Below are 13753 nucleotides of genomic sequence, written 5' to 3' on the forward strand. Positions count from 1 at the left end.
TCCAGTGTTTTAAATCTCTGATCAAACTCACAAAACTCTTCACATTTACTCTATCATTGGTGGTAAAATGAAACCCCCAAAATAAGCTAATAAAAATCTTCAAACACACACTTTTGTATCCCTAAGCCAGACACAAGGCCCTAGTGGGAATCTTCTGCAACAAGCATTCAACAAGTGTTCAGAGTTCTCAAATGTCACATGACAGTGTTATAAAGCAGATCTCAGTCCTCACAGCTATTGATTGTATTCCTGAATGTTTTTCATGCTATTCATTAGCTTCTAATAACAAACGTGATTTAGCTGGGAGTAGAGATTCTATTTCTCCTCAGTGGAATTCAATTGTATCTTGACGTTTCAGAAGAATGTGAAGTTTCCTAGTTCATGACAATAAAACAGAGATATCCTTGCAGTATGCTGTTGAGCCAGAAGGTGGGGAGAAGCAAAAATAAGAAGCAGAGGTTCTTGCCTTCCAATACTTCTCAAGCAAATCTTACTGTCCATACAGGAAGCTATACTTCAAAAGAAAGATGTCATAAAATCGCCTTTTATGCCGTCTGACTGACAGTGCAACTAAGAAGGATGTAAACCAGTCACAGATTGTGGCAGTTAGTGTGCTCTCACTTTCTCACGATTCAGTCCAAAGACAAAATGTGCATCTTTAGCGTGTGAGGCAGACAGTTGTTCTCAGCAGAGCTTGTTAGCTCAGATATAGTTCCACGCTGAGTGACTACATAGATTTTGAACAGGAAAATCGTGTCTAGCTGTCTCAGAATGTATGACTTAGACCATTTAATACCATAGACATACTATATTCTTTCTGACTCGGAAGAGTATCTGTTCTCATCAGCTGTTATAAAAGGATAGCTTATACATTTGCTACAAGGTAGAGCTGTTCAGAGATCAGCTTTTCATTTCTTGCTTCTTTTTTCCCTTCCTCCCTTCCCTGCACCCAATTTCTTTCTTCTTCCCTCCAAGGAAAAGAAAAAAATGCCAACACCCAAAATTTTTTGCTTACTTTGATCATTTTTCCTCTCCTGTTTTTTTGGTTTGACCACAGAACCAGAAAACACATTTTTTACCCAGCACTACTAATGAGCTCCTTTCTCAGAGTCTTTGTACACTGCATAATGAAGAACATCTGCATCTTGCGTAAAGCTTGACATTTCCCTGCCTATTCACCAATGGCTTTTTTCTCTTTTCTTTCAATGACTGAATGGATTAACACTGCAGTGCTACTAATGCAATGCATGGGAAAGGATACTGGCAGAATCTCCAGAACATTCTATTCTTATCACCTTCCCTTAATATTTCAGTAGAATTACCCAATTCATATGGTAATCATTTTCTTCAAATCAATGTTTCATATGTAACCTTGCCTATTCACTCCTACTTATTCCTAGTTGCCAAGAAAGCAGAATGAGACTATTGGGGCTATATGTCTTTCATAATACTGAGAACAGATTAATAATGCTGACAGCGTGCTAACAAAAAGATGTTTTTTATTAATTAACACTTATAAATAATTTGTTAAAGGTTACAGTGTGATTAATGTATGACAATAAACAGCTATTGCGTGGACCAGCCAACCAATAAATTGCTCATAACTACAAAAACCCTTTTGATGTTTTTAGAATACTTCTCAACCTTACTAAAAACAAAGGGCCACCTACAATCGTGAAGAAAAGAAATAAGTGTTGACTGCCAGGCCCTCTAGAAATGGACTATTTTCATTGCCATACTATTTCATATTAATGTATTACATTTTATTCTTCTAAACATAAGCATATCCATTTTTCTTTGTTCCTTAATGGTCTGGTCACACGCATAGAATGACTTGTGAGATTTCATTTAGAAGGGCCGAGAGGCTACATACACATAAGCAAAAATACTGTAAGAAAAAGAATAGCATTATAGAATCAAAATTTCAAATGAAAAAGTATAGAAAAGTATGGGAAAAGACAAAGCTCTTCTCTTTCTTACCTCTGATCACAAATGCTTCCTTTGCTCTGTATACATTATAGGATTCCACAGTGTAATCTGAACTAATCCCAAAAACTGAAGTGGATTGTCCACAAATCCATTCACTGCCACAGGATTTGTTTTTATTTTGTTTTTTGGTTGGGGGTGGGGAAGGGCATTCTTGTGGTAAATATTCCTTTACATCTGAAAGCTAATTTTAAAAGAATGTTCATAAAGAATGTTCATATGTGATTTTATACACAAAAAAGTAGTTCACATTCTTTATAATGGGCATACCAGCCATGGAAATGTAGCCCTATTTCTTAAGTTACAAGCTCATAAGTAACAAGAAAACAGAATCAAGAATATTAGACTTTATTTGAAAGATTCTAATTCCGGACTAAACAATTCTTTAAAAAGTTCTCAGTGTTGCAGCAGTGATTTTTAGTAAGCAATATGCTTCATAAGTGCTGTGTTCTGATCAGCAAAAGAAGATATCAGGTGGTTTGAGGTAACAGATACGATGGTACCACATGTATTATTTTTCAGCATATGGTCCCTGTAAAGTAAAAACCTCAGACAGCTTTACAGATTCAATGTATAGTAATGAAATGAAGAAGAAAATAATGTGATAAGTATATATTCGACTCCTTTTCTCTCATTTTTGTATTTGGACAATTGTTAATTCATGGATTTACTTTAGCATCACATCTTTTCATCCACTGGGAGCTGGTTCTTTTGCAATACCCATTCTTGTGTACCTTGACTTGTCTTCCTTTCAGCGCACACTCACCTTCATAAGTAATTCTCATAGAGATGACCAGATTTTACAGATCTGTGATTTGCAATATTAGATGATTGATACAGAACAAACTAGTGATAGGCTGCTTCCAAGAATCGCAAGACTTGATTTCACCAACAGACTATGGAGTAGTCAGGATGTGTGAACCAGAGCTTTCTTAGAAGCAAATCACCTGTATTATAAACACCATTCAGCAGCAATGTTAGTGCATGGAGGGCAAATGCTGGGTTTGCCAGCCTGTCATCTGTTCTTTGACTACCTGGCTGCTGAGGCCAGTGAGACAACTTGTGCTTATGCCCACCAAAAATATTGATCAATTCAGAGGGTTTCAAGAAAAAGTCTGATACTTTTCAGAACAAATAATTCCAGCATTGGCAAAACACTTCAGCAGTTCTAATTATTTTGTTTGTTGGATTGGTTTTGGTTTAGTTTTTTTGGGTTTTTGTTGTTTGTTTGTTTTTTTGTTTTTTTGGGTTTTTTTAGGAGTTGAATGCTCAGAAAAATTACTAACGATAATAGTTTATCTTCAAAATTTTAGTGTTTTGCTGTGGCATATGTCCTGTCAGTTAAGTTTGATGTGACTTTATTGCGAGTATAACTTCTAACGAGGTGAAGTGAAAGTAGCAGAGGAATCTATTTGCTTACCTCCTGTAATTTACTGACTAAAAACCCTATTCAATCATACCTGCTGCTAAACCTCAAAACCAATCTGTATGCATTTTATAATGTAATAATAACTGTAATAATAAAAATTGACTAATTATGTTATTAACTCTAGAGCCAATATAAAGTCAGGTAAGAGTAAAGATGTTTGAAGATAATGTTTGAACCTCTTACCTTAGTGCTCAGGACATAACATGGATGTTTTTCATCCACTGTATCCATGTACTTATGCCTACAGGCTACAGACTACACAGTCTTAAATCTTTATAGTAGCCATATTTTCATGTGGAATGGTTTATCTTTGTGTAGTGTGTATTAAAAATATTTGGGGTGAAATAGAATTTGTTTTCTTTTCTTTCCAGTTCTCTAAGTATTTACAATCATAACATTGTAAATATACAAAATTTGAACAAAGACAGATATCTCAGTCTTCAACGTAAATTAACTGAAATAGTGTCCTGTCAAAGTTGAACAGGTTTTCTATAATAAATTCACATGCATTATCCACATTTTCATTTCACTATATTGTTCCCTGATTAATTAGATACTAGCCACATTCTGTTTCATGCTTTTAATCTTGCTGCTTTTCACACTGCTTTAGCTAGCTCATATTGAGTGCTCAGCTAAATCTATAAAATGATAATTTAACAGTATGTTAGATTTATAGAGCACTTCAACAGTAGCTCACTTGTGATACTAATCACATAGCACACACTAACATAATTACTCTAGATGTTCTGGAGTTAATATGAAATATAATACTTGATAATGCTAGAGGTAGCATTATCTGATCCTAGAATAAAAAATAAAGTTGACATGATGTGGCCTTTTTTAACAGGAGGAAAATTCAGGGTCTCTATCAGAAGAGGCATGAGGACTCTGTCTTCCTCACTGCTGTCATAGACACAGCTGCTGCTTTTGCAGTCCAGTGTCACAGTCCTTCAGAGCCTGGTCAGCTGTACCACTCCCACCATGCACCCTCAACTGCTGCACTCAGGATGGACAAAAGTGTTTGCTGTAATTCTCACACACTGGTGTGTGGTGGGAATTTGGTGGGAAACAAGGATAATCTAATAGCTAATGAAGTGGGTACAGAAGTTTTGTTGTTGTTGTTGTTATTTTTGTTGTTGTTGTTGTTGTTCCTTGCTCATCAATGCTTGATTTCAATCCTTAATTTTCTTATGCTTCATCTTCTCCTACGTAAAATGGGGTTTGTGATCTTTCTTTTTTCTATCTAGACCGTAAACTTTTTTGAACAGGGGCTTTGTTTTACTATGTACACAAGAAGGACCTGAAAACAACATATGTTAATATTATAAGTTAGAAGAAGCAACTCTGATTACATATTGGTAAAATTTTAACAAACTGGTTGTGTTCTAGAAAGGGTTACTTCCGCTCCTATTGGGCACTACTGGGTAAATCTGAGTCTATCCTAAGAAAAAAGTTTGTGCTTTGAATCCTTCCTCTCTCCTTTCTTGATAGTCCCTCATCTCTTCTTTCTCCTCCTCTTATTCTTTTTGCACTCCACCCATCCAAAAGCATGACCCGTCGAGAACCCCCACACAGCCTCCTCCGTGCAGTCATTGGCAGTCTTCCCCGCTCGGAGGACCCTCTTCGCACAGGGACAGCCAGGGGCACTCATCAGCTGCCCCTGCCCTGCGCGGCGCCCCGCGGGTGGCGGCGGCCTCCACTTCAGCACCGGGCGCGGGCGGACAGCGCCTTCCCGGGGCCGGCCCGGCGCGGCGGACAGCGGAGTTCGGCATGAACCAGTGTAATATAGATTACAGGTCTGGACACAGAAGCAGACTTGTGAGGTGCTGGAAAATTTTCTTTCTCAGAGGAGTTGATAAGTATGTATGAGGGAAAAGAATAATGTATGGAGAAAAATAAATGGCAGCAGGAAAAATTCTGGAGTAAAAGGTGGGGGAAAAAAAGAGATATTAGTAAGTAAAAGGGCTATGTTTAGACTTGTGTGTATAAGCTCATATGCTAATATGTGCTAAAATACATATGACAGAAGCAAAGTGATACAGCTCTGCAGCAAGGCAGTCATGCTGTTAAGGCAGTGCCTGTAACATACCTGGAGTTCAAAAAAGTCTTATTTTTCCTGCCTAAAATGAACATTTGCTAGTACTTCTCATCAAAAATAGGAAGAACGTATGTTTAGCTGCTGAAAGATAGGCACTTCTGAAAATTAGCGTGAACTCTTTAAAAAAAATTATTTTCTATTTTCTTGCTTACATAGATAGAAAATAATTGGAAGGAACTGAAAGCAATGTTTTCTACAATAAATAGCATTTAAATAGAGCTTCAAAGTTTTGTTCTGCATTCTGCTACTGTACCACTGGGTGGGAGTGTTGGAGCTTTTTCTGAGTTGATTTGCAGTTGTGTACCTATGAGTTGAAATTGCATCCCATTGCACAACTTGGTGCAGAGATGAAGAACCCAGAGCTGGAACTTGAAAACATCACCAGGAAACCTCAGAGGATTTCAGAAACTAACTGTAAGAGACTAGGTAGAGAAAAGACTGGAGAAGGAAGCCTAATCTGCTTGAATGGAAAATCTAAGCAATACTATCAGGGAAGGATGGGTGGCCCACCAGCCAGCAGATACTTATCCTCGCTCTGAACTCCCTTCACACAGGTGCACTGAGAGGTAGTGACGGTTTATTTTGATAAGCACTTGGAAATAATGGTCTTTGCATGGATGCTTAAGTTCTCAAAAACTCTACTACATTTAAATACCAGTAATTGCAAATTTATTGCACAATTTAAGAAAATCTTGCACAATTAAGAGAGAAAAAGAAGAAATTAGCCTCCAAGCAATAACATGTTTAAATAATTTACTGAAATTCCCTTATATGACATAGAAACTGCAGTTTATAACATGAAGGCAATTTTTTATTGTGATGTTAAGAATAGAAAAAAATAACCAGCACAAATATTGGGTATCAGATGAGAAAATCTGCACAGTGAGTGGTGATTTGGACCCACTCCTCTGTGCCAGCAAGGCATGCTACCCACAATATGGAGAGAGGTTAGTGAGGGGGAATGTTGTGCCAGAAAGGGGCCCCTTCATCTCCTTTCATTCCTGAAGTATAAAGCCTCATTCTGATCCTGCAGGAGAGGCATTTACACATCTTTCTAAAGCATCAGATACTAACAGTATGATCTAGTCCCAGGTTGGTTTCTTCTACAGGAATGTTCTAAGTGACATCTAATATTTAACCATAATTGAGACATTTAGAAGCAACCATGCTCAGACCTGATATTTAGAATAGCTCCTTCCCCCATTTTGAAGCACTGTATCTCATTTAACCCTGTGTACTTTAAAAATTAACATCAGATTTTTGTTTTTATCCTTCTTGACCCAAAGGAAAAAGTCTTGGTCACAAATCCATCGTGTTAAACTCTGTAAGGATGATGGCTGTTTTTCCCAGGATAAACCCCAGTGTCCTCCATAAGCACTGGAACAAACAGGATCCCTACATCTTCTGTTAGGACACGTCTCCATACAGCAATCTTTCTGTATACTTTCAATACATTGACTAGAGATCTGAGATCAAACAAATACCTTTCTACCATAGAGATACAAAGTGCAGAAATGAAGGTGAACCCCAGCAACCTGAACATCAGGCTGAAAGAATAGGACAAAATATGATGCAATATAGGTCAAAACATAGTGCATATTCCTATACATGATGAGAGCACTCACTATATATAACATTTTAAGCATCTGAACAGAAAATAAATTAATGAAGAAAAAATCTGTTTCAGGAAAGAGTGAGTATAATGCGAGGGATGGATATTTTTAACTCACCACTGTCTAAGTGGGAGGAGCTGCTAACAAGAAACAAAGGCATGTTAATAACCCAAAATATAGACATGATCATTTGTATATGGAATTATGGGATCAGAAATTCACAAATATATCTTTTGGCAGTACGACAGACCTCATCCACCCACTTGCCTTGTGATGAAAAGAAAACACAATTTTCACGCTTCCCCCCATTTGGTTGGGCACGGTCCCAATTGAAGTACTGTAGAGCCATGCCATTAACATCAACAAACTTCCCTTCATTTACCAAGTCATTGACACCTAGCCAGAACTCAGACCCTCCAGGCATGCTGATCTTGCCATAGTCTCGAAGGGTGTTCGTTTCATCACTATTCCTTGGGATAGCCAGTGTCCCTCCCTTGGCTATGCAGTCTTCATTGGCTTCATGAAAATGCTTGGTGCCTTCTGATACAAGGTAGCACTTCTTATGGGCCTTTGTCCCACGAAGGCAGACTGTGAATAGATATTAGTTTGTAAGTTCAGTAAAAGCTTGAGCTTTAAATGATGTTTCCTAAAACAATGTTTTTCTAAGGGTATGTAGGTGGTTAAGCAGTCATGTCCTTCAGCAAGTGAAAAGCTCTTGCACCTGAAGAGTGTGTCTGGAAGTAGGAGCAGGAGCATCAAGTGCAGACTTCTCTGCTACTTCTCTACCTAGAATGCAGCCAACACACTAGTGCCTTTGGGAAGTCTAGATGGCTCACACAGTGCAGAGTCCCCTGGGGTGTAAAAGATGGCCAAGAACAGAGTGTGCTCTTAGGGCTACTGCAGAGAAGTCTGTTAAGAGAAAAGATAGATAAAGCTGTGTTCTTAACACCATAAAGTACTTTGGAAAATCTTTCTTGTGTTTACTGTGATGAACCTGAAGCGTGATCTTAAGCCTCAGGTTCCTCCTTTAATTTAGGTTTGTGGCTTTTTTTGAGTTTGGGTTTTTTACATTTAATTTGGCTACTTCTGAACAATAAAATATAACCCAGACCTGTTGTCAGTATGTCTTCTCACTTGTTTTTGTAAATAGTCCTCTTTTTATGCCTCACCTTTTTCATCTCTTTTAAAACTGGTGGAATGGATGGGTATGGATGTTTGTATTGTAGGCAGATGTGAGTTAGTCATTAGGAAATCTGTACTTGGCATTATACTAAAGCGACGGATCTAAAGGTCTTTTCATATTTATGATATTCAAGTGTCAGAGTAAAGTGTTATGCATAAACTAGGCCTATTTCCTAGCAAGCAAATGCTAGGAATGCTGTTTTAAGTAAGTCCTGCTTGCCAGAATAATATTGATTTGAAAGTCATAATGCAGATCTCTCTGAGTGATTGATAGAAGTATATTCCCACCTGCAGATAAGCAGGAATTCACCTCTTTAGTTCTTAATTTCTGGTCTTTCCATCAAAGTCTATCCCTTGAAACTCAAATTTGTTAAAGTGACTTAAACCTATAAAAACTTTCTGAAGAGCATACTGAGCTTGCATGACAATGTGAACCAAGTAACTTAAGCATTTGCATTTATAAATCTGTTTGGATTTAGTTCTGCTGGAACATATCAGGGAAGTCTTGATGTAAAGTACAAGTGTGCTAGAACAGGAATTTGGCATCTGCTCTGCAACTGGAATTGCATTGCAGAACTGCTCTCAGAGTTCTTCCAGCCCAGAGTCTGTGCGGGCAGGCTTGTGGGAATCTAGCGTCAAGCTTCACTTTCCAGCTCTCCTAATGCACATATGTGAAAAACTGGCTCTCCCAAAATAAGTATTTGCAAGAACAGAACCCACCTCAAAGGAGTTTTACTTCGAAGCTGAGAAAGGTAGCAAAGGGTTTGAGTAAACTACTAAAATAGTTATTTTTGGAATCTTGCACCTGCCTGCTTCCAGTCCATTTCATTTATTGCTTAAACTCATCTTGTGCTTATATTAGAAATGTCATGAAACAATATGAACATCTTCTGTCCTCATGTATCCTATAGTCTGTTTCTAATTCCTGTCAACTGTTCTAGTAAAAAAAAAAAAAAAAAGAAAAAGGTAATTATATATCTGATCCATCTGGATATGGGAATACACTCTGGACCATATCCCATAGCCCTCAGTTCTTTGGTATTTTCAGTTGTAATAGTCACTGCACTCCTTAGCTGCATTTTCAGGATCATCCTTTTATACTAGGGCTTATCCTTCAAACTTTGTCCTTTCCAAGTGCTAAGCTAGACAATGGCCAAAGAAAAGTAATTAACGTTCTTGATACATTTTGAATTCTTTAACAAATTTATATTCATGGGAAAATCAGAGAGACCTTATCTACTTCAGCAATTCTGCAGTAATGTCAGAGACTATTCCTCTTTAGTTCATGTTGCTAAATGGCACGTGGCAACATTTCACAGAACATAGAAAGGAGAACTAGGAAACTCAAAACGAAGAAAAAGGAATCAGATTTTAGTATGTCTTGAAAGCTCCTATAAACTAAAAAAGCTACTTATTGAAATACTATAAGGCCATTAATGAATGCAGTCAGAGCTAGAGGGTGATAGGTCTCTTTTTGCCAAATTTGGAATCCATTTGATCAGTGTGGGTTCTGAATTTAGAATATAGCTCAAAATAAGTTTTGAGGAGCAAATCTCCTGCCTCTGGTTTCTTTTCTAAGCCACTGCTTACTTACTTTCAAACTCCCTCTGGAAGCAATACAAGAACTACTTTTAAACAAGAGTTACTTGTCTAGCACAGGTTTCCTCTTTTAAGAAATTTCTATAGTCCTCTTATGATAAATTTAAAAGAAAAATATTTAGTAAAGCTCAAAAAGCTCTATGCAACCCAGGATGCAAAACAAGACAAACCCACATATTACCATCCAAAAGCAAAATATGTTCTGTTTCATATGAATGATGTCATTTCCTCTGTAGAGTCCTCTTGAATGTGTTTAAATGTCAGGTTTTGTGTCAACAGCTGTAAAAAAGCAGAACTGTCTTGTAGGTGTGCACATATTTATCCTTCTTATTTTGCTTGGAAGTTTCCATCTAACTATTGAAATATTTAAAGTACTGCACACTGATAGAGGATATTTCTGAACTCACAGTGGATGCTGCTTTGAGGCTTTAGTGGAACACATCTGAATGTTGCAATTCCCAGAATTTAGAAGACTCACTCCTTTCAGCTTATATTTTGATATTCTCAGCCTTTACAATGACTGTTTTTGTCTTAATAGTTAGCCCATGTTCCTATCCAAGGGACCCAACTTACTGACCACTTAAGCTCTGAAATCCAGCAACCATCATCGTGGTGCCTATGTCTGATTATACCTAACATGTGCAAGAATCACGGCTAGAAGTTGTGAATAGCAAAGACAAAGGTAGTCCTTGCTCCAGAATAATTATTGCTCTTAGTGAAGAATCATCACTTGTACCACAAGTTCATACCTGCTTTTGCCCAAATAATTCCTTCAACTCTTGTTTCATCAGTATAGCTGTATCATACTATGTGTATAAGGAGCCATATCATCAAAGGGTGTCTTAGAGAGATGAGTGAGGCTGAAGAGTGTGAGAGAGGGAAGGCAGTGAAAATTCTGGATGCCGTTGACCAGTGTAAGCTGCTTTACCTGACTGAAGTGCTTGCATTTCTTTGAGAGCATTCACTTCTCGCCACAATTTGTCAATTTGGGTCTTGAGGTCATCTTTTTCTTTAATAAAAGAAATACAGGGAAATGAGTTGATATGCATGCAAAAAAAAAAAAAAGTTATTTTTTATTTTAATAACTGTTGAGTTTCTGAATTGCCAAGATGTATTTTGCCATTTTAAAGCATCAGTATTCTAGCTGCCAGTCTCTGTTTATAGCAGTTTGCTTATTTACATTTGCACCTGTACACTGTGGTGTGTGGGTGTATGTGTACATATTTGTATGTGCAACCTATATGTAATTCCATGAACACACAAGTTTTACACAGCTCTTGTTTTAACACAGTGAAGGATAGCTGATATAATCTATGTTTGCTGTCTAAATGCATGCAGACAAGCTGCTGAGCTGCAACCTCCCCTCCCCGTCGGTGACTTGAGTCACCCGCATTCAGCCCAGCCTGTGTCACCATTCTGTGACACTGTCTAAAGTACCAGTAAGATGATGAGACAAGAAAAGATGATAAGTTGCGCATAATAATTCATGTTCTCTCTTGCATTTTTGTCCCCTTAATCATTACAGAGGCCCACCACAATCAAACAGATAACAGGCAGGATTCCATTGCACAAGTTTACAGTTTGATTGCAGCGGTAAGCAGACCTTCCAGAAGCCACAGTAATGAGCATGAGGAATAAATAAGCTCTTTAATAAGCAGAAAAACTAACAAAGCCACAGTTCCTACAGATCTGTGTTACATCACCTAATCCACCAGCTCCACCCCAGAAAGCTTGTCCCTTCTCTATATTCACTAGTCAGAGGGGATTGACCTCAGCTGTCCTTCGTGTTCCCCATGGCAGGACTCCCAGTCCATGTTCTTCCCTATGATTCCCAGTTCCCAGTAATCTCTCCATGACCCCTCTCTGCTTTGAAAGAGGGAAAAAGCAGAACAGATGAGCTCCTGGTACAACTTTTTTTTTTGTACTGGTACACTAATGCAGATCTTTTTTTTTTTTTTTTTGCACCCACATCCTGAATTTCATAATTTTGTGTAACTTATCCTCAGGACACCCCTTATTTTGCCAAACTATTGCAAATGCAGAAGTTATCAGTGGAAATGTGCTGGCAGCACAAGGGTATAGGACATCAAGCTAAGAACTGAAAAGATTCAAAGGGAGAAATAAATACATATAAGTCTATAGCTCCAAAGCAGTATAACTGCCTTGTACAATGACTTTATCAAGGCTCCATTTCTTCACTGACAAGGAGCTTAAGTATTTGCCATTAGTGTAACCTCCACCATGCACTCTTTTACTAGAAATAAGCCTTTAAATTAAATACACAGTCATTTCCAAACTGTCAATGGTTCTGCATTTGCTCTGTAAGCTTTGCCGTGGTAATTTATTCTTCTTTTTGGAAATTATTTTTTGTTAATTTGACTTGCAGTTTCACCATATCACTCATACAAGTAGTGTCCCACGAATATCACACAGACATTCTTTTAAAATTAGGAAATGGACAAAAACCTGAACAATCATAATTTTCTGTTCTTTTCCATCATGTATACATGAGTTTCCATTCTTCTGCTCTCTGTCAGTATAACTGTAACTAGGAATGATTGGCTTGAGTCTTCGCAGCTTTACCTTTGTATCATAAATAATGTCAGCTGTCAACAGAGATGAACAGCCATAACAGAGCAAGAAATTTATAACTGCAGTGCAGCTTTATTTCTATAACTCATTCGAGCACATTATTCTTGGCTCTACTAACTCACATAAAAATATGTGAAAGACAGGCATAGTATAGACTTGACTATCGTTTGTTAATAAACATTTGTATAGTGCTACTTTCTTACACAATGTTAAGTACTAGTAAACTTGCACAGTCTATAAACCTCTATCCCTCCTCCCACTTAAAACCCAGTACCTTTCACTCTACGTTTGCTGTGCTTCCTAGCTTTGATTTTGGAAGCCTGGCTGATGGTCTGATCCAGCAGTAATATGCTTATGAGTAGAAAAATCGTAAGTCCAGTTTGTGCCATCTCTCCTTTATAGAACTTTACAGAAATCTTCAAGAGATTCTCTTCTGCAGCTATGAGAGCAAGTCACACAGACACGTCGCAGCCAGGACTGACTGAGGTCAGTTTTATAAAAGTGTAGTGACAGGGTTGGCTGTACTCCTTGCTTACGAAACATGTTTAATACTTAAGCTGGCTGCAGCATAAGGTGCCCCCTTGTTCTCACATCTCATCTGAAATTCCTGTTTCCTTTTTAGGTTCAACTGAGACAGGTTGCTTTTAAGGACATTGAACAGTGCTCCAATTGCCACAAATGAATACCATTTCTTCAAAGATAACACTTTATCTTTGAAGCTGAAAGGCATGCAAAAGCAGATGGATGCTCAAAAATACCTTGTGTAATGCCAGCCTTGTGTTAGGGGTAACCAAAAGATTTCTACAGTAACAGGCTCACCCAGCATGGCTCTGTCCCATACTCGTTAAGTCTGGATGGTGGTCATGATCTTATTTACACTGAAACAATAAAAGGCATCACCCCTTAGTAAACATGGCAGACACACACACACACACACACAAACACACAGTATATATACATTAAGATCATATTGTCAAAAGTTCATTTATTATTTTAATAAGAGTTCATAAATACCTACTAAATACTACTATGCTTCTGAATAAGAACATTATGTGTTATCAGCAGGGTCTAGTCAGGGGAACAAAAGATTGTGATACTCTTCCACATTTTCCCAAGTCCTGACTACATTGCCAGAGGAAGAGATACTGCTCACAGTAATATAGAAGTTACTGGAAGCAGGACAGTGCTGGGCTATGGAGAGGTCTGCTTTTGGAGCTCTTTAATTTGCCTTGAGACTGAATTTTCTGGGAATAC

The 13753-nt window shown here is 37.9% G+C and overlaps 1 protein-coding gene across 1 annotated transcript; it reads right to left on the reverse strand.

The window, feature by feature from the left end:
- Positions 1–7213: 7213 nt before the first annotated feature.
- Positions 7214–12888, reverse strand: CLEC3A (C-type lectin domain family 3 member A). The gene is made up of 3 exons (XM_065734238.1): positions 12774–12888; positions 10836–10916; positions 7214–7714 (listed from the first exon to the last, which is right to left on the reverse strand). Exons 1-3 carry the CDS (start codon positions 12886–12888, stop codon positions 7329–7331), a joined length of 582 nt encoding a protein of 193 aa, XP_065590310.1. The 3' UTR covers positions 7214–7328.
- Between the last annotated feature and the right edge of the window lie 865 nt (positions 12889–13753).

The sequence above is a fragment of the Cyrtonyx montezumae genome, unplaced genomic scaffold (genome assembly GCF_038088225.1).
Source record: "Cyrtonyx montezumae isolate F1298 unplaced genomic scaffold, pur_monq_1.0 scaffold_17, whole genome shotgun sequence".
Taxonomy (NCBI): Eukaryota; Metazoa; Chordata; class Aves; order Galliformes; family Odontophoridae; genus Cyrtonyx; species Cyrtonyx montezumae.